Source organism: Cetorhinus maximus, chromosome 3 (assembly GCF_964194155.1).
Source record: "Cetorhinus maximus chromosome 3, sCetMax3.hap1.1, whole genome shotgun sequence".
In the NCBI taxonomy this organism is placed as follows: domain Eukaryota; kingdom Metazoa; phylum Chordata; class Chondrichthyes; order Lamniformes; family Cetorhinidae; genus Cetorhinus; species Cetorhinus maximus.
The window spans coordinates 14,553,104-14,574,347 of NC_135881.1; the positions used below are offsets into that span (position 1 = coordinate 14,553,104).

The window sequence follows — 21,244 nt, forward strand, 5'->3', positions numbered from 1 at the left end:
GGTTTGAACCTGTGCTCGGGAGGAGCCCTCCAGCTTCTCCCAGCTCCATATTCAGGTAAGTGGCTGTAAAGTTCAGTTGCGTGGCGCCCGTGACTTTCGGTGCTACAGGTGGATCCACAATGGTATCTGCATCGTGTGCCTGCGCGCTTCTGGGGTGGCATTTTATGCCGAAGGGATTTTGCGGCCCCGCTGAAGCCAATGGACTTTTTGGGCGGCTTGCCACATCTTATGGCCCCGCCCCTGCTACGGTGGGGCTGTAAAATTCCGACCCCAGGTGCTGTCCGCATTGGGTGCCATCTTGGCACAGTTTGTGTGCCGGGGTTACGCAGAGTAGGCAGATTGTGACACCAGTAAGCGTGTAAAATGCTGCTTTGACGCCCGAGGCGCTACTTTCCATATGAGCACTGCAGCTCATGCCCTCTCTTAACCTCGTACGGCAGATCATGGCATTTAGCAGCAACCAGGGATGTGAAACAGACCTGAAGTCACAGGTAGGCCGGACCAGGTAAGGATGGCAGATTTCCTTCCCAAAAAAGATATTAGTGAGCCAGATGGGTCCCGACCAGTGCTGTTTAAAGGGATCATCAATGACTTTTGGGTTAGTGGCTGATTGATTTCTATTGGTTGTTGCTGAGTCAGTAGAAGTGTTTGATGGTTTATACTGCTAGTTAGGGGAGGTCAGTGGGTAACATTCCCACCTCTGAGCCAGAAACTCTTAGCTGGGCAAGGTGGTGATGTACTGGAGATATCATTGGCCTAATAACCCAGGGACCCAGGCTAATGCTCTGGGGACATGGGTTCAAATATCGTCATGGCAACTGGTGGAATTTCAATCCAATTATTTGAATTGAGTCAATTAATTAAATCTGGAATATAAAGCTAGTCTGCAGTATGAGACCATGACGACTATTGTTGTAAAGACCCATCTGGCTCACTAATATCTTTTTGGGAAGGAAATCTGCCATCCTTACCTGGTCTGGCCTACCTGTGACTCCAGATCTGTTTCACATCCCTGGTTGTGGGCAGCATGCAAGTAATGAAGGCCATGCTCATACACAAAATGTCACAGAACAGACCAGTGACAAGCAGTGTTTCTGCTCTCTGGGCCATTCTGAAGGAGCCCACACAGAGCAAGTGTCACAAGACATAGTAGCCTGCTGCGCGCTGTACAAGCTCATAATTGTGAGGGCACAGCCCCCTCCACCGGGCATACCGCACAATGCTGGGCAGGAAGAGGAGTGGAGGAAGTGAGGAGGAGGAAGAGGAGGAGAAGGAACCAGCATAGCTCCTCTCTGCTCAGGCTGTCCATGATCAACTCATTTGACAGCATTACCAATAAATGCTACCCCAATTCGTCATTCACCAACAGTCCCATGCCTCATCTTCCCTCTATCACTGACCAGCACAATGCCCTTTTGGCCACAGTACTGAAGGAAAAGCAACCACAAAATAAACATTCTAAACCAACTTTAAAAATCGAACCATTCAATATTCCAAAGTCAAAAATTCACCATTGTTCTTTTCCCTTAATGCCTGTCTTCTGTGTGTCTTTCCTGTCCAAGTGCTCCTACAAGGTGCTACCCTAGTGGTTCCAACATGCCTGCTTTCCACTGGCAGCTGATATTCAGTGGGGGAGGCTGCTGATGGTCTTGGAGGATGGCCTCAAGCAGCTGTGACCCTAGAAGGCCTGGCTTCGGACTCCACCACCTCAGCATGGGCAGCAGAAACCTGGGTTGGCTGACAGAGAACAGCAAGGGCACTGGCAGAGTGGCAGTGGTGGGAGCACGAATGCCGTCACCCTGAGCAAGGAGAGCAGGTCCGTGCTCCCTAGAAACCACTGCCACTCTAACAGGATGAGCCACCCTCGGCAATGTGTTGTAGGATAGACTATTGGACTGTTCCTTGCATATTTGCGTTCTCAAAAAGCTGAATGCACATGACATCAATCTGAGCCTCCAGTGCAGCGGCCAATAGACTCTGCACCATTAATACTGATTGTGATTTATATCTAATTACAATCTGATTTTTCAGTACCACCACTGCCACTCTGCCAGTGCCCTTGCTGTTCTATGTCAGCCAACCCAGACTTCTGCTGCCCATGCTGAGGTGGTGGAGTCCAAAGCCAGGCCTTCTAGGGTCACAGTGATCGAATAAACTGAACCTTTCTTTTTATTATGGAAGCATTTGCAATTCTACCCAATGTTCCTGTGAAGCCTGCCTTGGTAAAGTTCAATTTTCAGGCATTTAATGATTTTATTTGAACAATTCCAACTTTATTGCGTTATATATTTTTGGTAGATCCAACTATTTGCATGAGGGTTTCTTCCATACTGTTGGTTGCCGTTACCATGGCATGATGTCATACCATAAATGTGCTGATGGAGTTGACCATCTCTTCTGCACTGTAAAGAATGGGCACCGTGTTCTGCACAAGGCTCTGTGCAATGTTAGTGATGGACTGCTCCATGATCCTTGATAGTGGCTGCAAGCTTTCTCAGTGTTCATATCCCTCAGTCTTCTTCTTTAGGCCACGTCAAAGTCCTCGCCTGAGTCTTCTGGCACCTGCACTATTGTTGCCCCCTGCCCTGGCTGCAGGCCATTCGTGCCTAGTGATCCCACCTCTGAACTATCCTCAAATACACAGGGTGTCAGCGTCCGAGCTGGTAGCTGCAAGGAGGTGATTGAGTGATGAGGTTTCTTCTCATCACTGTTTTTTTCCTCTTTCACCTCCTCCTCTTCCACCACTCCCTGGCTAGGTTGTAGTTCTTGGAAGGAGAAAGGCACAAGGATAGGGTTGTGGAGGAAAATAAGAGATACCTTGTGAATCAGCATGTTAATCAGAAGAGATTGTGGGATGAGAGAGAAGGGGGATGCGAAAAGGAGGATTGGATATCATACCACCATCTTCAATGGTTTCAACCCCATGTTAGCCAGTCTCAGTCATTCTCACTCCAATGATGGTGGCTACTGTCTCCTCCATAAGGAAATGCAGCCTGTCCCTCTCCAGTTAGTTCCTGTTGGCTCCAGTTGTTGTTGCCTAGTCTCGCAAGGGAGAGAGAAGCATGTCAGCGAGTGTAGTGCAATGAGTTTGAGTGATGTGGTTAACATGGTTGAATAGCTGGCAGAGTGAAAGTGTGAGCTGTTGGCTCGAGGCTTCCAGCACTGCTAAGAGCGTGAAGGTGAGGGGCAGTTCTGAATGTTAGGTATGAGTCCTGATGGATCGAGGTTGTTGTTAGGTGAGTGATGGGGATGTGGTGAATTGAGCAGTGTCTGAGGCTAATGGTACAGTTGGTGGAATATGACATTTGAAGATGCATTCACTGACCTTGACCATTGAACTCCTTGTGGCACAGCAGCCAGGTGCACAGAGCTTGACCCCTGGCATTGACCATCTGCTCCTACAGCTTTCACAAAGTTTGTGTGCCATCTGCATCAAAAGCAACAGGTGCAATATAATCGCCCATTGCGATCCCTGGACTCAATGTCACCTGCTCCCCGGCTAACCACGCCCCCCCCCACCCCCCCCAACCGCACCATCCCACAACCACCATCTGCCCCGGGGTCGGTTGGTGGGGGAGGATGGGAACCAGGGAGCTATTTTGGGATGGCAACAACACACATGAAACCTCACAGGCAACCTGCTTGATTGGCACCCTATACACCACCTTCAACATTCACCTCCTCCACCACTGACCCACAGTGGCAGCAGTGTGTACCATCTACACGAAACTCACCAAGGTTCCTTCCACAGCACCTCCCAAACACACAACTGCTACCACCAGAAGCCTAAGGGCAGCAGATACATGGGAACACCACCATATGGAAGTTCCCCTCCAAGCCACTCACCATCCTGACTTGGGAACATATCACCCTTCCTTCACCGTGGCTGGGTCAAAATCCTGGAACTCCCTCCCTAGCAGCACTGTGTGTGTACCTACACTGCATGAAGGGCAGCGGTTCAAGAAGGTAGCTCACCACCACCTTCTCAAGGGCAATTAGGGATGGGCAATAAATGCTGGCCTAGCCGTCAAAGCCCACAATCCTGTAAAAGGAATAAAAAATAAGCATAGGGCCGAAAGCTTGTTTCTGGCCTGGACTTAAAGCAAAAAAGATTAACTGCTGAATTAATATAGCAGAGGGAGGAATTCTCTAACGTTCAGAGTCCGTACCAGAAATAAAGCATTCTTAATGTAAGCCGATTAACATCGCACATTTTAGTCCGGCTTTTAACCTCCAAACTCTCCTTCTCTCTTTTCCTCTTACAAAAGATATCCGTGCTCCCTGTTGTGTGCTGCCTGAGATGGGGGTAGAGTCAGCGATTATTCATTGTCATGTGAAGCAATGTGAACATGTGGTCCTCTTGTTGCCAGCTCTGTAACCTGGTAACAGGATATTTGCTTTTCTTCTGACTAAACTTTGCTGCTTTTTTTTAAAGGAGCAAAATTTGCTTATTGTTTCCCTGCCGTCCAGCAGCTCTATTTTGTGTCTCCAGGGAAAAGGTCAATGTTTGTGAGCAAGCAAGTATAGACCCATAATCATGGGGCCTGAGCTATGGGTTTGCATGAAAAACTGGTATGGGTTTTGGGCTCCTGGATTCAACAGTTGCTGTACCAACAAAGAACTTCAGATTATATTCCTGGTCAATGTCAATCTCCACTCCTTCACAAACTGTTGTTTATTTAAAACAAAAACAGAAATACCTGGAAAAACTCAGCAGGTCTGGCAGCATCGGCGGAGAAGAGCAAAGTTGACGTTTCGAGTCCTCATGACCGTTTGTTGTTTATTTAGATTTAGCAACCTTTTGAACGTTTCTCTCTTTTCTGTCATTCTCACAATTCTGGAAATCCTCAGAGACCTCCAGCCCTCCCCAGTCACTGCTACTTTGTCTAATTAGTTTTAATCACATCTTTCTGACATTCATCGGGCTCGATTTGACGACCCGCCCCCACCACCACCCCCCTCCCCCAACCAACCCCGCCAGGTATGTTATCGCCGGGGTAGAGGGGGAGGGGTGGCCAGGTCCAGCCTTCAGCTTATTATTGCCCACTTAAGGGCCCCAATCTGCCTCCACAGCCATAATACACTGGACAGTAGCTGGTGGGAGAGACTGAACAGGCCATTTTTTCACCCAAGTTGGTGAAAAGTCAGGAAGGAAGGGGAGCACATCCTTCATGTGCTCATCGGGAGCACCCCCCCCGCTAAGATTGTAACCCCCCCCCCACCTCATTGTGCCTCTCTGCCTGGCCTCCAATTCCTGCTCCCTCACCCCTCATCCACCTTTCGAGGGTGCTCAATCCTTGCCCAGCCTAAAAGCCCATGCATTACCTGGGTCTGGTCTCCCACCCTCGATCTCCGTGGGTCTCCTTGCAGTGCCAGCAGTGCCCACTAACGAGTACTGGCGCTGCTGGGACTTCAAGACCCTGCTAGACAATCAGATTGGTTGACCGAGGGGCGGAAATCCCAGTCTCTGTTTGTTAAGTTCGCCCGAGGTATATTATTAGTTTGGGGTTTGGTACTTTTCTTCTTGTGAGGGGGTGGGGATTGGTGTTGCTAGCAGTCTGCCCCCTGTAAAATCCAGCCCATGGAGTTGATAGAAGTATTCTGGCTCACTATTTAACCCAATGCGGAGCTCCAATATCTGAGATGCTGCCTTGGGGGACAGATCCTGTGATGGTGCATCTTCCACAGAGGTTGCCCTCAACTGAGGTTGCTTTGGGTTTTGAAATGTAATCAGTCAGGTGTCACATCTGGCTTTCCGTAGTCACGTGACTATGCCAGGAGGCTGTCACTCTGGAGGCAGACGTCTTAACATGCAGCTCAATAAAGATCTTTCACTGAGACAGAAGCGGAGAAGCTCTGCTGTCCTTAAATTTGAAACGTGGGGCGGAATTGTCCCAGGTTTGCACTAAGTGCGGTAGCGGGCAGGTAAAACGACATTTTACCTGCCGGCCGCGATGGCGGGCTTTCACGCCGTATCATCCCAAATCCGCCCCATGACTTATGCATTCCTGGGAAACACGCCATTTCCATGGTGGGCAGGCTCTCATTCGCCTGCCATGCTGTCACCTCGCTGCTTCACCATGCCAGGCACCACATGAATAAGGCCCCGGGCTAGCGTATTTTTTAAGGGAGTAACTAGCTTAGTCGAGAGGGGCGTCATGGCAGGAGATTTCAGACCCGTGATATGCTCCTCCTGCAGGATGTGGGAAATGAGGGACGCTTCCAGCTTCCCTTTTGACCAAGTGTGTGGAAGGTGTGTCCAAATGCAGCTTCTAGCTAACCGGATTTCGGAGCTGGAGCTGCGGGTGGACTCATTGTGGAGCATTCCTGATGCTGAGCAAGTCGTGGATATCACATTAGGCGAGGTGGTCACACCGCAGGTGAAGATTGCACAGGCAGAAAGGGAATGGGTGAGCACCAGGAACAGTAAAAGACTCAGGAAGGTAGTGCAGGAGTCCCCTGTGGTCATCCGCCTCTCTAACAGATATATCGCTTTGGATACTGTTGTGGGGGGGATGGCGTCTCGGGGGAAAGCAGCAACAGTCAAGTTCATGGCACTGTGGATGGCTCTGCTGCTCAGAGGGCGAGAAGAAAACAAGTGGCAGGGCTATAATGATAGGGGATTCAATAGTTAGGGGCACAGACAGATGCTTCTGTGGCCGCAAACGTGAATCAAGGATGGTATGTTGCCTCCCTGGTGCCAGGGTCCGGGATGTCACGGAGCGGCTGCAGGACATTCTGGGGAGGGAAGGTAAGCAGCCAGTGGTCGTGGTACACATTGGCACCAACGACATAAGTAAACTAAGGGATGAGGACCTGCAAGATCAGTACAGGGCGTTAGGACATAAATTAAAATGCAGGACCTCAAATGTAGTAATCTCAGGATTACTCCCAGTTCCACGTGCTAGCGAGAGCAGGAATAAGAGGATAGACCAAATGAACATGTGGCTGGAGAGATGGTGTAGCCGGGAGGGATTCAGATTCTTGAGGCACTGGGACCAGTTCTGGGGAAGGTGGGACCTGTACAAACCGGACGGGCTGCACCCAGGCAGAGCTGGGACCAGTGTCCTTGCGGGGGCTTTTGCTAGTTCTGTTGGGGAGTATTTAAACTAGTGTGGCAGGAGGATGGGATCCCAGGAGTAGGATCAGATACAGATTCAGATCAGAAAAATGGAGGTAGAACATTAGCCAGGGACGTTGTGATAGACATGGAGTTACAGGAGAAGCAAAGTTTAAAAAGTGTCCAGCAAGGGAAATTGACGGGGTTAAACTGTTTATACTTCAATGCAAGGAGTATTACATACAAGGTCGATGAGTTAAGGGCACAGGTAGACACATGGCAGCAGGATGTCATTGCTATAACGGAGACCTGGCTAAAGGAAGGACAAAACTGGCAGCTAAATATCCCTGGTTATGGAGTCTTCAGACACGATAGAGTAGGAGATAAAAAAGGAGGGGGGGGCGGGTAGCACTAATGGTTAAAGAATCAATTCCAGTTGTGAGAAGGGATGATATACTAAATGGGTCAACAAACGAGGCTTAATGGATTGAGCTTAGAAATAAAAAAAGGGCAGTCACACTACTGGGAGTATACTACAGACCCCCAAATAGTGAAAGGGAGATAGAAGAACAAATATGTAGGCAAATTTCTGCTTGTAAGAACAAGAGGGAAATAATAGTATGAGATTTCAACTATCCTAATATCAACTGGGATTCAAACAATATAAGGGGCACTGAGGGAGAAAAATTCATGCAGTTTGTCCAAGAAAATTTTTCCAACCAATTAGTGACAAACCCAACGAGAGGAGATGCAATTCTAGACCTAGTCTTGGGGGACGAAGAAGGGCAAGTGGGTGAAGTGACAGTTGACGACCATATCGGGGACAGTGATCACAATTCAGTTAGATTTAGCATTACCATGGAAAAGGATAGAGATAAGGCAGGAGTAAAAGTCTTGAACTGGGGGAAGGCAAATTTTGCAGAAATGAGAAGGGACTTGGCTGAAGTGGACTGGACAGCACTGCTGGAGGATAAAACAGTGGAAAACCAGTGGGAAGCACTAAAAAGCGAGATCCTAATCGTACAAAGTAGACATGTCCCCTACAAAAATAAGAGTGGTACTGCCAAATCTAGACCTTCCTGGTTGCACCATCCACAAGGCACAGAATCACACAATCACAGAATCACACAGTGCAGAAGAGGCCCTTCGGCCCATCGAGTCTGCACCGACACATGAAAAACCACCTGACCTACCTAATCCCATTTATCAGCACTTGGCCCATAGCCTTGAATGTTATGACGTGCCAAGTGCTCATCCAGGTACTTTTTAAAGGATGTGAGGCAACCCGCCTCCACCACCCTCCCAGGCAGCGCATTCCAGACCGTCACCACCCTCTGGGTAAAAAAGTTTTTCCTCACGTCTCCCCTAAACCTCCTGCCCCTCACCTTGAACTTATGTCCCCTCGTGACTGACCCTTCAACTAAGGGGAACAGCTGATCCCTATCCACCCTGTCCATGCCCCTCACAAGTCAGGAGTGTGATGGAATACTCTCCACTTGCCTGGATGAGTGCAACTCCCACAGCTCAAGAAGGTTGACACCATCCAGGACAAAATTGCCCACTTGATTGGCATCACATCCACAAACATTCACTCACTCCATCACCGACGCACAGTAGCAGCAGTGTGTACCATCTACAAGATGCACTGCAGAAATTCACCAAGGCTCCTTAGGCAGCACCTTCCAAACCCACAACCACTACCATCTAGAAAGACAAGGGCAGCAGATAGATGGGAACACCACCACCTGGAAGTTCCCCTCCAAGCCACTCACCATCCTGACTTGGAAATATTTCACCGTTCCTTCACTGTCACTGGGTCAAAATCCTGGAACTCCCTCCCTAACAGCACTGTGGGTGTAACTACACCACATGGACTGCAGCGGTTCAAGAAGGCAGCTCAGCACCACCTTCTCAAGGGCAACTAGGGATGGGCAATAAATGCTGGCTCAGCCAGCAAAGCCCACATCCCGTGAGTGAATAAAAAGAACGACACTAAGGTATCAGGAGGAAAGAATGGCCCACAATTCCACAGTTGGCAACTCTAAGCAGGAGTTGAAAAAAACTCAACCAGATGTACAGCCAGGCAAAACGGCAGGCAGGAAAAGCACGCAAAGATGTGACCATGGAAGACTCCTTGAAGAATCAATATGTAGCCATGATAAACATGAGGAGCCAGTTAGGTTACAAACCCTCAACGCTCTCAACAGGATACAGCCCACATGTAAACTTGGGACATATAGAGAAATTGTCACCACGATCATAGGTGGTGGAAGTGAATGACCAAGTATACCTGTGCAACCGCAGGCAAAAGCTGTCAACCAGCGAAGCTGTTTCTTCACTGCAATCGGATGGTCAGGGGGAAGGGATCTCACCAGCTGTACTGAGTACAGAACTACCATCAATCCCAGAGGTCCAAGTGTCCCCAATGCCACCATGGAACAACAACAGTCATCAAGCCAACAAGGGCTGTGGGAACGGCACCCTCCGGGCAAGGAATATCACCCAAACGAGCAGCCAATGACCATAAGACCATAAGACATTAAGATGTAGGAGCAGGTGTGGGCCATTTGGCCCATCAAGTCTGCTCTGCCATTCAATGAGGTCATGGTTGATCTGATAATCCTCAATTCCACTTTCCTGCCTCTTCCCCATAACCCTTGATTCCCAGCCTCTACAGCCCTCTGCAGTAAAGAATTCCACAGATTGACTACCCTCTGAGAGAAGAAATCCCTCCTCATCTCTGTCTTAAATGGCCGCCCCCTTACTCTGAGATTATGCCCTCTGGTCCTCGACTCTCCCACAAGGGGAAACAACCTCACAGCATCTACCCTGTCAAACCCCCTAAGAATCTTCTATGTTTCAATAAGGTCACCTCTCATTCTAAACACCAATGAATACAGGCCTGACGTACTCAACCTCTCCTCATAAGAAAATCCCTCCATACCCGGGATCAACCTAGTGAACCTTCTGTGGACTGCCTCCAATGCCAGTATATCTTTCCTTAGATAAGGGGACCAAAACTGTTCACAGTATTCTAGGTTTGGTCTAACTTGTGCCTTGTATAGTTTTAGCAAGGCTTCCTTATTTTTATACTCCATTCCCTTTGAAATAAAGGCCAACATTCCATTTACCTTCCCTAGTACTTGTTAAACTTGTATGTTAGCTTTTTGTGATTCATGCAGGAGGACCCCCAAATCCCTCTGTGCTGCAGCTTTCTGCAATCTTTCTCCATTTAAATAATATTCAGCTCCTCTATTCTTCTTGTCAAAGTGCACAACTTCACATTTTCCCACATTATATTCCATCTGCCAAGTTTTTGCCCACTCACTTAACCTGTCTATATCTCTCTGTAGACTTTTTGTGTCATCCTCACCACTTGCCTTTCCACCTATTTTTGTGTCATCTGCAAACTTGGCGATAGTACATTCACTTCCCTCATTCAAGTCATTAATATATATTGTAAATAATTGAGGCCCCAGCACTGATCCCTGTGGCACTCCACTAGTTACAGGTTGCCATCCTGAAAATGCCCCCCTTATCCCAACTCTTTGTCTTCTATTAATTAGCCAATCCTCTATCCATTACATCTACTGGTTCCCTTTTATCTATCTTGCTTGTTACCTCCTCAAAGAATTCTAATAAGTTTGTCAGGCATGATTTCCCCTTCATGAAGCCATGCTGACTCTGCTTGATTAGATTATGTATTTCTAAATGTTCCGCTATTAAATCCTTTATAATAGACTCTAACATTTTCCCACCCTCAATGTCAATGTGCACGCATACTATTAAGAGACCTGCATGATTTAAAGACTATGGCGGAATTTTCCCAACCTTCCCACCGCGGGTTTCGTGGCGGGTGGGAGTGGAGAACCCAGTGGCAGGCACAAAGGCGGCAACCCGCTGGCAAAAAAGTAGTTTGTGATCCTGCCAATGGTGTTAATGGTGGGTTGGTTACCCCATTGCCTCGCGGCGTAAATTCCATTTGCGTTCATTACCACCTTATGAATGCTCATTAAAACAGCCGCTCGCCAGAATCTCATGATGCCTTCCAATCTTGCGTCGCACGCCAACGGGGAAATTATGTCGGCCTGAAACACGTTGGAAAAGGAATGGTGTGCACCCAGCGACCCACAGTTCGCTCGTGACTTCGAGGCAATTGCAACATGTATAGGCCACCTGTCATAGCGCTGTGCTGGTCTTGTAGCAATGAACACCACACGGCTGGGGTTGTACGATTGGTCTGCTCCCGCTCTTTGCCTGCATTGTCTGGAAGGACACCACTGTGCTGCGGTACTCATGCAGGCCTCCACTTTCAGACATTGGTCAGCACTGCGGCCGGGGTTGGGGAATGCAGGGGGCATCTTCTCATGGTGGCTGAGACTGTTGTCCACCAGGACACCACGGTGCAGTGGTAGCCAGGCAGAACTCCACTTTGAGAAATAAGCATTTGGACCAGGGGGTGGGGTGTGAGGTGAGGATGGGGATGACGAAGGCAAGGGGGGGGGCAATGGGTAAGCAAGGCTGTGCAAGCTCTGTGAGGGCGGAAAGGGGGCAAGATGGAAGGCAGGGGGTCAAGGAGGGCACGGGGGGTGGGGTGGGGGGGTGGGTAGGGAATAACGGAAGGCAGAAGTAGGTCGAGGAGTGGGAAGCTGGAGCCCGACAAGGGTACATGAAACACTGGCATTCAAGGGGTCAAAGGGATTACACCTGTTTCACTGGAAGGGGATGCACACAAACTCTGGAATAGGAAGGGTGGGGGCGGCTGTTAGCGTGGCACAAGAGGAATAGGTCACACAGAGACTCAGAAGGTTGGGGGATGGTTTGGGAGGGGACACTGTAGCCCTCAGTCTTCATGGCAATGGGGAATTCTGTGAAAGTCCAAATCCTTGTCTTGGGCTTGCAGACAGGAGTCACAGAGTGCAGACACTCCTGTGGCGATGTGAAAATGAGTCAGAGGGTACAGGCAGTCCAGGGGCAATGTGGAAAGGAGTCAGAGAGTACAGGCTGTCAAGGAGCTATGTGAGAACAAGTCAGAGATTACAGGCAGTGCATTGGCTATACGAATACGGGTCAGATAGTACAGGCAAGCCAGGGGCTTTGTGAAAATGAGTCGGAGAGTACAAGTCATCCAGGCCCGATGTGAAAACATGTCAGAGAGCACAGGCAGTTGAGAGGCTATGTGGAAATGACTCAAAGAGTACAGGCAGTCCAGGAGCTATGTTTAAACGTGTCAGAGAGCACAGGCAGTCCAGGGACAATGTGAAAATAGTCAGAGAGTACAGGCAGTTCAGGGGTTAGGTGGTATAGAGTAAGAGAGTGCAGGCTGTCGAGGAGCCAAGTGAAAACGAGTCAGAGCATACAGGCAGTCCAGGGGCTATGTGAAAGCATGTCAGAGAGTACAGGCAGTCCATGCGCTATGTGAAAACAGGTCAATGAGGACAGGCAGTCCAGGGGCTATGTTGAAAGGGGTCCTAGAGTACAGGCAGTTCAGGGGCTAAGTGAAAACAAGTCAGAGAGTACAGATAGTCCAGGGGCTATGTGAAAACGAGCCAAAGAGAACAGGCAGGCCAGGGGCTATGTGGAAAGGAGTCAGAGAGTAGAGGCAGTCCAACGGCTAGGTAAAAACAAATCCGAGAGTACAGGTAGCAGAGGGGTTATGTGAAAACTGGTCAGAGAGTACAGGCAGTCCAGGGGCTATGTGGAAAGGAGCCAGAGAGCACAGGCAGTCCAGGACCTAGCTGAAAACAAGTCAGAAAGTACAGGCAGCCCAGGGGCTACGTGAAAATGAGTCAGAGATTATAGACAGTACAGGGGCGATATGAAAATGAGTCAGAGAGTACAGGCAGAACAGGGGCAATTTGAAAATTAGTCAGAGAGTACAGGCAGTTCAGGTGTTATACAGAAAGGAATCAGAGAGTACAGGCAGTCTAGGGGCCATGTGGAAAGCAGTCAGGGAGTACAGGCAGAACAGGGGCTATGTGAAAACGAGTCAGAGAGTATAGGCAGTCTAGGGGTTATGCAGATAGGAATCAGGGAGTATAGGTAGTCCAGGGGCCATGTGGAAAGCAGTCAGAGAGTTCAGGCTGTCCAGGGGGGGGCCATGTGGAAAGCTGTCAGAGAGTACAGGCAGTCCAGGAGCTATGCGAAAATGAGTCAGTGGGTGCAAGCTGTCCAGGGGGGTGGGCTTAAAGGGGTCAGAGAGAACAGGTAGTATGTGGGCTATGTGAAAATGAGTCAGACAGTACAGGCAGTCTAGGGGCTCTGTGGAAAGCGGTGATAGATTACAGGCACTCCAAGGGGTATGCAAAAATAAGTTAGAGAGTATAGGCAGCCCAAGGGCTATGTGAAAACGAGTCAGAGCATACAGGCAGTCCAGAGGCTATGTGAAAACAGGTCAATGAGGACAGCCAGTCCAGGGGCTATGTGGAAAGGAGTCATAGAGTACAGGCAGTTCATGGGCTAAGTGAAAACGAGTCAGAGAGTACAGGTAGTCCAGGGGCTATGTGGAAAGGTGTCAGAGAGTACAAGCAGTCCAGGGTCTTGGTGGAAAGGAGTCAGAGGGTACAGGAAGTCCAGGGGCAATGTGAAAATGAGTCAGGGAGTACAGGCAGTCCAGGACCTGGCTGAAAACAAGTCAGAAAGTACAGGCAGCCCATGGACTACGTGAAAATGGGTCAGAGCGTACAGACAGTACAGGGGCTATATGAAATCGAGTCAGAGAGTACAGGCAGAACAGGGGCAATGTGAAAATTAGTCAGAGAGTACAGGCAGTTCAGGTGTTATGCAGAAAGGAATCAGAGGGTACAGGCAGTCCAGGGGCCATGTGGAAACAAGTCAGTGAGTACAGGCAGAACAGGGGCTATTTGAAAACGAGTCAGAGAGTATAGGCAGTCTAGGGGTAATGCAGATAGGAATCAGGGAGTACAGGTAGTGCAGGGGCTATGTGGAAACAAGACAGGGAGTACAGGCAGTTCAGGGGCAATGTGGAAAGCAGACAGAGATTACAGACAGTCCAGGGGCCATGTTGAAAGCAATCAAAGAGAAAAGGCAATCCAGGAGTTATGCGAAAATGAGTCAGTGGGTGCAAGCTGTCCAGGGGGGTGGGTGTAAAGGAGTCAGAGGGTACAGGAAGTCCAGGGGCAATGTGAAAATGAGTCAGAGAGTACAGGCAGTCCAGGAGCTATACGAGAACAAGTCAGAGATTACAGGCAGTGCATTGGCTATACGGACGAGTCAGACAGTACAGGAAGTCCAGGGGCTTTGAGAAAATGAGTTAGAGAGTACAGGCAGCCCAGGTGCTAGGTGCAAAGGGGTCAGAGAGTACAGATCATCCAGGGCTATGTGAAAACATGTCAGAGAGCACAGGCAGTTCAGGGGCAATGTGGAAAGGACTCAGAGAGTACGAGCAGTCCAGGGGCTCTGTGGAAACAAGTCAGGGAGAACAAGCTGTCCAGGGGGGTGGGCGTAAAGGGGTCAGAGAGAACAGGCAGCCCAGGAGCTATGTGAGAACAAGTCAGTGACTACAGGTTGTGCATTGGCTACACGGATATGGGTCAGACAGTACAGGGGCTTTGTGAAAATGAGTCAGAGACGACAGGCAGCCCAGGGGCTAGGTGTAAATGAGTCAGAGAGTGCAAGTCGTCCAGGGCGATGTGAAAACACGTCAGAGAGCACAGGCAGTTCGGGGGCTATGTTTAAATTTGTCAGAGAGTACAGGCAATCCAGAGGTTATATGAAAATGGTTAGAGAGTACCGGCAGTTCAGGGGTTAGGTGGACTGGAGTAAGAGAGTTCAGGCTGTCAAGGGGCTATGTGAAAACGAGACAGAGATTACAGAAATTCCAGGAGCTATGTTAAAATGAGTCAGAGAGTACAGGCAGTTCAGGGGCTCTGTGGAAAGGTGTCATAGATTACTAGCACTCCAAGGGGGATGCGAGAAAGAGTCAGAGAGTATAGGCAGCCCAGTGGCTATGTGAAAACGAGTCAGAGCATACAGGCAGTTCTGTGGCTATGTGGAAACAAATCAGAGCCTACAGGCAGTCCATGGGCTATGTTGAAAACATGTCAGAGAGTGCAGGCAAACCAGGGGCTATGGGAAAACGAGTCAGAGAGTACAGGCAGTCTAGGGGCTTTGTGAAAACATGCCAGAGAGTACAAACAGCCATGTCAAGGCAAGGCAGAGAGTACAGTCAGTCTGGGGGGGGGAACGATGTGAAAATGAGTCAGAGAACACAGCCAGTCCAGGGGCTATGTGAAAACGAATCAGAGTGTGCAGGCAATGCATCCTATAGGATATTTGGAAAGGAGTCAGAGAGTACAGGCAGTCCAGGGCCTACGTGAAAACAACTCAGAGAGTGCAAGCAATCCAGGGGCTATGTGAAAACAAGTGAGAGAGTACGGGCAGTCCAGGGGCTCGGTGAAAATGAGTCAGAGAGTACAGGCAGTCCAGAGGCCATGTGACAACAATGCAGAGAGTCCAGATAGTCCATGAGCTATGTGAGAATGCATCAGAGATTACAGGCAGTCCTTTGGCTATATGAATACAAGTCACACTGTACAGGCAGTCCAGGGGCTATGTGAAAACAAGACAGAGACTACAGGCAGACCAGGGGCTATGTGAAAATGAGTCAGAGTGTGCAGGCAATCCAAGGGATAATTGGAAGGAGTGAGAGAGTACAGGCAGTCCAAGGCGTACGTTAAAACAGCTCAGAGAGTACAGGCAATCAAGGGGCTATGTGGAAAGGAGTCAGAGAGTACAAGTCATCCAGGGCTATGTGAAAACATGTCAGAGAGCACAGGCAGTTCAGGGGCTACGTGGAAAGAACTCAGAGAGTACAGGCAGTTCAGGGGTTAGGTGGAATGGAGTAAGAGAGTTCAGGCTGTTGAGGGGCTATGTGAAAACAAGTCAGAGATTACAGGCATTCCAGGAGCTATGTTAAAACGAGTCAGAGAGTAAAGGCAGTTCAGGGGCTCTGTGGAAACAAGTCAGGGAGTACAGGCAGTTCAGGGTCCATGTGGAAAGCAGTCAGAGAGTACAGGCAGTCTAGGGGCAAAGTGGAAAGCAGTCAAAGAATACAGGCAGTCCAGGAGCTATGCGACAATGAGTCAGTGGGTGCAAGCTGTCCAGGGGGGTGGGCGTAAAGGGGTCAGGGAGAACAGGCAGCCTATGGGCTATGTGAAAACGAGTCAGAGAGTGCAGGCAGTCCAAGAGCTATGTGAGAATAAGTCAGAGATAACAGGCAGTGCATTGGCTACACGGATACGAGTCAGACAGTACAAGCAGTCCAGGGGCTTTGTGAAAACAAGTCAGAGTCTACAGGCAGCCCAGGGGCTAGGTGCAAATGAGTCAGAGAGTACCGGTCATCCAGGGGTTTGTGAAAACATGTCAGAGAGCACAGGCAGTTCAGGGGCTATGTGGAAAGGACTCAGAGAGTACAGGCAGTACAGGGGCTATGTTTAAATTTGTCAGAGAGTACAGGCAATTCAGTGGTGATGTGAAAATGGTAAGAGAGTACAGGCAGTTCAGGGGTTAGGTGGAATGGAGTAAGAGAGTACAGGCTGTCGAGGGGCTATGTGAAAACAATTTAGAGAATACAGGCATTCCAGGAGCTATGTTAAAATGAGTCAGAGAGCACAGGCCGTCCAGGGGATCTATGGAAAGGGGTCATAGATTACTGGCCCTCCACGGGGTATGTGAAAACGAATCAGAGGGTATAGGCAGCCCAGGAGCTCTGCGAAAATGAGTCAGAGCATACAGGCGGTCCAGTGGCTATGTTGAAACAAGTCAGAGCCTACAGGCAGTCCATGAGCTATGTGAAAACATGTCAGAGAGTGCAAGCAAACCAGGGTCTATGGGAAAACGAGTCAGAGAGTACAGGCAGTCCAGGGGCTTTGTGAAAACATGCCAGAGAGTACAAACAGTCCAGGGGCCATGTCAAGGCAAGGCAGAGAGTACAGTCAGTCCGGGGGGACGATGTGAAAATGAGTCAGAGAACACAGCCAGTCCAGGGGCTATGTAAAAACGAATCAGAGTCAGAGAGTACAGGCAATCCAACCTATGGGATATTTCGAAAGGAGTCAGAGAGTACAGGCAGTCCAGGGCCTACGTGAAAACAACTCAGAGAGTGCAAGCAATCCAGGGGCTATGTGGAAAGGAGTCAGAGAGTACAGGCAGTCCAGGGGCTCTGTGAAAATGAGTCAGAGATTACAGGCAGTCCAGAGGCCATGTGACGACAATGCAGAGAGTCCATGTAGTCCAGGAGCTATGTGAGAATGCATTAGAGATTACAGGCGGTCCTTTGACTATATGAATACAAGTCACACTGTACATGCAGTCCAGGGGCTATGTGAACATGAGTCAGAGAGCACAGGCAGTCCAGGGGTCATGTGAACACGGGTCATAGAGTACAGGCAGTCCAGGGGTTATGTGAAAACAAGACAGAGACTACAGCCAGACCAGGGGCTATGTGAAAATAAGTCAGAGTGTACAGGCAATCCAACCTATGGGATATTTGGAAAGGTGTCAGAGAGTACAGGCAGTCCAGGGCCTACGTGAAAACAACTCAGAGAGTACAAGCAATCCAGAGGTTATATGAAAAGGAGTCAGAGAGTACAGGCAGTCCAGAGGCCATGTGACAACAATGCAGAGAGTCCAGGTAGTCCAGGAGCTATGTGAGAATGCATCAGAGATAACAGGCAGTCCTTTGGCTATATGAATACAAGTCACACTGTACAGGCACTCCAATGGGTATGCGAAAATGAGGCAGAGAGTATAGGCAGCCCAGGGGTTATGTGAAAATGAGTTAGAACATACAGGCAGTCCAGTGGCTATGTGGAAACAGGTCAGAGAGTAGAGGCAGTCCAGGAGCTTTGTGAAAACATGCCAGAGAGTACAAACAGTCCAGGGGCCATGTCAAGGCAGGGCAGAGAGTACAGGCAGTCCGGGGGGGGGGCGATGTGAAAATGAGCCAGAGAGTGCAGCCAGTCCAGGGGCTATGTGAAAATGAGTCAGAGTGTACAGGCAATTCAACCTATTGGATATTTGGAAAGGAGTCAGAGAGTACAGGCAGCCCAGGGGTTATGTGAAAACGAGTCAGTCCAGGAGGTATGTGAGAACAAGTCAGAGATTACAGGCAGTCCATTGGCTATACAAATATGGGTCAGACAGTACAAGCAGTCCAGGGACTTTGTGAAAACGAGTCAAAGAATTTCAGGCAGTCCTGGGGTTATGTGAGCACAAGTCAGAGAATACAGGCAGTCCATGGGCTATGTGAAAATGGGTCAGAGAGTACAGACAGTCCAGGAGCCATGTGAAAACAAGTTAGAGAGTACAGGCTGTCCAGGGGCTATGTGAAAATGAGTCAGAGTACAGGCAGTCCAGGAGCTATGTGAAAACAGGCTACAGAGTTCAGGCTGTCAAGGGGCTATGTGAAAACGAGTCAAAGAGTACGCGCAGTCCAGGGGCTATGTGAAAGCAAGTCAGAGAGTACACACAGTCCTGGGGCTATGTGGAAATGAGTGAGAGAGTACAGGCAGTCCAGCGCTAATGTGGAATGGTGTCAGAGAGTACAGGCAGTCCAGGGGCTATGTGAAAACAAGTCAGGGAGTATAGGCAGTCCTGGAACTATGTGGAAAGGAGTAAGAGAGAAAAGGTATTCCTGCAGCTATGTGGAAAGCAGTCAGAGAGTACAGGCAATCCAGGGGTTATGTGAAAACAAGTCAGTCCAGGAGGTATGTGAAAACAAGTCAGAGATTACAGGCAGTCCATTGGCTATACAAATATGCGTCAGACAGTACAAGCAGTCCAGGGACTTTGTGAAAACGAGTCAAAGAGTACAGGCAGTCCTGGGGTTATGTGGAAAGGGGTCAGAGGGCACAGGGAGTCCTGGGGTTATGTGAGCACAAGTTAGAGAATACAGACAGTCCAGGGACTATATAAAAATGAGTCAGAGAGTACAGGCAATTCAGGGGCTACGTGAAAACGACTCAGAGAGTACAGGTCATTGAAGGCCTATGTGCAAATGAGTGAGAGAGTACAGGCAAACCAGGGCCTATATGAAAGCTAGTCAAAGAGTACAGGCAGTCCAGGGGTTATGTGAAAATGACACAGATAATACAGGCAGTCCAGGGGTATCTGGAAAAGAGTCGGAGAGTACAGGCAGCCCAGGGGCTGTTTTGAAAGGAGTCAGAGAGTACAGGCAGTCCAGGGGTTACGTGAAAACGAGTCTGTCCAAGAGCTATGTGAAAACAAGTCAGAGATTACAGGCAGTCCATTGACTATACCAATATGGGTCAGACAGTACAAGCAGTCCAGGGGCTTTGTGAAAACGAGTAAAAGAGTACAGGTAATCCACGGGCTATGTGAAAACGAGTCAGAGAGTACAGGTCGCCCAGGAACTATGTGAAAACGAGTGAGAGAGTACAGGCAGTCCAGGGGCTATGTGAAAACGAGTCAGAGAGTACAGGTCTTCCAGGGCCTATGTGCAAACGAGTGTGAGAGTACAGGCAGTCCAGGGGCTATGTGAAAGCAATTCAGAGAGTACAGGCAATCCTGGAGCAATGTGGAAAGGAGTCAGAGTGTAAAGACAGTCCAGGGGCTATGTGAAAACAAGTCAGCAAGTACAGGCAGTCCAGTGGTATATGGAAAGGAGTCAGAGAGTACAGGCAGAACAGGAGCTATGTGAAAACGAGACAGATAATACATGCAGTTCAGGGGCTATCAGGAAAGGAGTCAGAGAGCACATGTAGTCCATGGGCTATGTAAAAATGAGCCAGAAAGTACAGGCAGTCCAGGGGCTATGTGGAAAGGAGTCAGAGAGTACAGGCAGTCCAGGGGCTAAATGGAGAGGAGTCAGAGAGTACAGGCAGTCCAGGGGCTATGTGGACATGAGTCAGAGAGTACAGGCAGTCCAAGAGCTACCTGATATGGAGTCAGAGAGTACAGGCAGTCCAGGGGTTATGTGGACCTCATAATCAGACATCAGGGATAGGAGACAGCCCAGGGGTGCACCAGTCATGCAGCAGGAGGAATCATTGGGAGCAAGGTATACTCCAGTTGCCGGGAGGGACAAGGGGTGTGTTCTCCAGGGGATTAAAGCACAGCTTGGTATGCGGGGCTGTCTCACAGTCACTGTCCTTGGGCTTGGCTGTCTCTCTACGGGGCTGCATTTGGAATGGTGATAGTAAATGGAGGCATCTGAAGCCTGTAGATTGGAAACATGTTATAAAGGTAGGGAGTGGGGCGAGGGAGGTACGTGAAGCTCTCTCGTTGGGGGTGGGGCGGTGTTCACCTTAGTAGGCGACCATGCACAGAACTTCTAGATGGGGTGGGCAGAGGCCACATGGGTCATGGGCACATCACAAGTGATGGGCCTGGGGTTTGCGGGGAGTGGTGTAGGAATGTCCATCACAACAACTATGGGATTCAGTATTATCGGGGGAGGCTGGAAAACAACAGAAGAACAACAGCTGGGAGTTCTATCTTCATATCGTGAGGTTCCAGGTATATATATCTGGCAGACGGAGAGTGAGAGGGAGCATCGAATTGCGTTTTGAAGTAATAGTGAGGAGCCACCATCTTGCTGTACCACAGTCATGGCGCTGCCTCAAATCGGAAGTACCAGCAAATCTGGTCGAGAGGGCTCTGAGGCAGTGTGGGAGGAGCGCACTGCTGGGTTAAGAGGCCCTTTCTGGGTGCGCACTCTAACTTGTTTGTGCCGCAAAAGTGATCATGAGTCTGCTTAGTGGGAAAGAAGGAAGGCCTCCTTGGGAAGAAAGCCACTGAAAGCCAATGGCTTCATTTGCACTGTTAAAGGGCTACTCAGAACTCAGTGGTTCCACATCACAGTTGCTGCATCTCAGGATTAACATGCAGGAATTTGGAATTTGTGAATGCAGGCAATAGGCACGGCTGCATCATATATGGCATTCCATCACATGTTCACCAAAATTGGCATTCATAACAGGCCAAAAGGCATCCACTCATTGACCATGAGTAACGGATTTGGTCATTACTATGCCACATCAGAAATTGGTGCAGGGAGCTAGGTTGGGTCACTCATCTCATTTACACCTTATCGTTCCACGCAAGGCTCCAGATGTCACATATCTGGGATGCCATCTTGTTCACCTCGGTGTGTGTGCTAGTGTCTGAGGGACAAGGCTGCATCAGCCACCACTCAAGTAG

The 21,244-nt window shown here is 49.3% G+C and overlaps 1 protein-coding gene across 3 annotated transcripts in view; it reads right to left on the minus strand.

Annotated features, from left to right (window-relative positions):
* higd1a (HIG1 hypoxia inducible domain family, member 1A) overlaps positions 1-21,244 on the minus strand; it is a 121,143-nt gene that overhangs the window by 85,430 nt on the left and 14,469 nt on the right. Inside the window, exon 2 of one of the 3 annotated variants that reach the window (XM_078536748.1) lies at positions 3,322-3,427. The exons of 1 other annotated variant lie outside the window; for it this stretch is intronic. In XM_078536748.1, coding sequence (XP_078392874.1) covers positions 3,322-3,392 — 71 coding nt within the window. In that variant the 5' untranslated portion in view covers positions 3,393-3,427. The remainder of the gene's footprint in view (positions 1-3,321; positions 3,428-21,244) is intronic. One more of the 3 variants, XM_078536749.1, reaches the window with a different exon arrangement.